This window comes from Saccoglossus kowalevskii, chromosome 12 (genome assembly GCF_978046115.1).
Source record: "Saccoglossus kowalevskii chromosome 12, keSacKowa6.1, whole genome shotgun sequence".
In the NCBI taxonomy this organism is placed as follows: Eukaryota; Metazoa; Hemichordata; class Enteropneusta; family Harrimaniidae; genus Saccoglossus; species Saccoglossus kowalevskii.
In genome coordinates, this window is record NC_140652.1 from 11,760,448 (window position 1) to 11,762,685 (window position 2,238).

The window sequence follows — 2,238 nt, forward strand, 5'->3', positions numbered from 1 at the left end:
AATAAGCTGCATATGTGACATTAGTTGATAACGTACCGTGCTTTTATAATGAGACAACATGTATCTAAATGAGTGCATCGTTATGGGAAACTGAGGTAAAAATACCTATTTTAATATGCATTGCCATATGACAGCGACCTCAGCGTGAAATTTGTATGTGATATTTTTGTTATACATAATATTTCTGATATTAGAAAAAATAGATGATGTTCACTTGCATTTACGATCCATATTTCTCCAATTTATATACTTCTCTTTTTATTTTGTTCGCAGGAAAATGAATTCCACACATCTTTACGCTTTTTGTGATGCTGCTTTTGAAAATACTGAGTACTTTATTGGGTTTGCCACCATTCTTGTCATAGGCATTGTTCTGAATATTTCGTTTATGTATGTCGTTTTCACAATACCCTCTATGAGAAATTCGACCAACCTTCTTCTGATAAATCTTGGCGTAGCCGATATTTTATCCAATTTATTCACTATTGGATTTACAGTGTGTTCTTCTATGTACAGTAAGAGCTGTCCCCTATTCAAAGATCGGATGAATTGGTGCTTATACAATTTTCCCTTCCAACTTGCAATCATGACGGGCATCTGCACGATTGTAGCGATTAGTATAGAACGATACTTGGCAATTTGTAGACCTATTGCTTACAAAACGAAAGGTTTAGACAGAAAAGGAAGAATAATTCCGTTTGTCATTCTCACCTGGATAGTGGCGGCCATTTTGAAAATTCCTGACAACGTGACAGAATGCACCAGTTTATATTATGATGACGCCACAAACCACGTGTTGCATGCTTTATTGATTTTGACATACGTTCTGGTACTGTTTATTGTTACAATTGCATATACAAAAATCACCCGCAAGATGAAGGAATACAAGAAGAGCCAAATAAGCAGCCGTTTAGAAGAGAAGAAACAAGTGATCAGAGTCTGTATCGCCACATCAGTTGTGTTCGTCATTTGCGTGACTCCGCGCATTCTGAACAGCATCTTGGCGATCGTTGCACAGACCGGAAATGACGTGATTACCCTGCAGGTCTTCACTTGTACCGACTTTGTCACCTATCATCTCTTGTTTTTCAACTCATCAGTCAACTCTATCATTTACAACGTGGCAAGTAAAAAATACCGATCTGCATTCAAACAAGCTTTCTGTTCTTGTTTCACACCAGAGCATAATATCAAGAACAGTGTTAATTCGGTGTCATCTCACAACAACTGCTCGCAGACTACACGGACCCGGGTACGTGGAGTATCTGAAGAATACCTAGATGTTAAAAATGAACTTATGAAAAGTGCCTCTATCTGTGACGTCGCGTGTCAGGGTGGTATTTCTGCACCCTATAATGTAGAAGATGAATCTAGAGATACAAGACTGTAAATTTTGCCATCTTGGCGTTATGTTTGATATGTTCGGGAGTTCTGTAATACGTTTTCTGTAACCTTAATAAGCCAATATATATCATAACTTGCCTTTCACTTTGTGAAATATATGATAATAATCACTTGTCTCAAAAACAGAAAGTAGCATCTCTTAATAATTATGAATAATCATAATATTATGAGATTGTTACGAGGATACTGCAAAGTATGCACGAAGATAGTACAGCGGGATTATCGGCCGACGCGCAGCGGGGGTCGATGCCACCGCGTACTGTCTGAGTGCATACTGTGCAGTGTTCTCGTAGTTACCTTATTATTATACATCTTTTCCCCACAGATTCATCATGGAAATGTTTAGAACGGATTTAACCAACTTCTTTGTCAAACACTGGAGGCAGCCATGTTTGTTTTTATTATTAGAGGACGCTTACGCGCGTAATCGTTCCTTATTTGAAATTCGCGTTTCCTAATGTGGTAGGATGAAAATACCCAGTGCAATACCACACAATTACGGCACGCTGTAACCTATGGCGTTACGGTGACGAATGTATAATAATACTTTATATGAAATAATTCGTGATGTTGGATTTTGTTTTTCAACTAACAATTAAGCTGTAAAATGATATTCAGATTTGTCTCATTACATTTAAAATCACGTGTGTTTATTAATAAATAAGTTGTATTGTTTATATGTAATTAATTTGATGTACTGTAAATATGACGTCAATAAGCCAATATATATCATAACTTGCTTTTTAATTTGTGAAATATATTATAATATTCACTTGACTCAAAGATAAATAATATTCATAACAATACTTTATATGAAATAATCCATTATGTTTT

General features: G+C 36.0%; 1 protein-coding gene across 1 annotated transcript; it reads left to right on the forward strand.

Annotated features, from left to right (window-relative positions):
* The first annotated feature begins 586 nt into the window (after positions 1–586).
* LOC102804407 (growth hormone secretagogue receptor type 1-like) lies at positions 587–1,390 on the forward strand. Its single transcript, XM_006825647.2, has one exon. The coding sequence runs from the start codon at positions 587–589 to the stop codon at positions 1,388–1,390; it is 804 nt and encodes a 267-aa protein (XP_006825710.2).
* Positions 1,391–2,238: the final 848 nt, after the last annotated feature.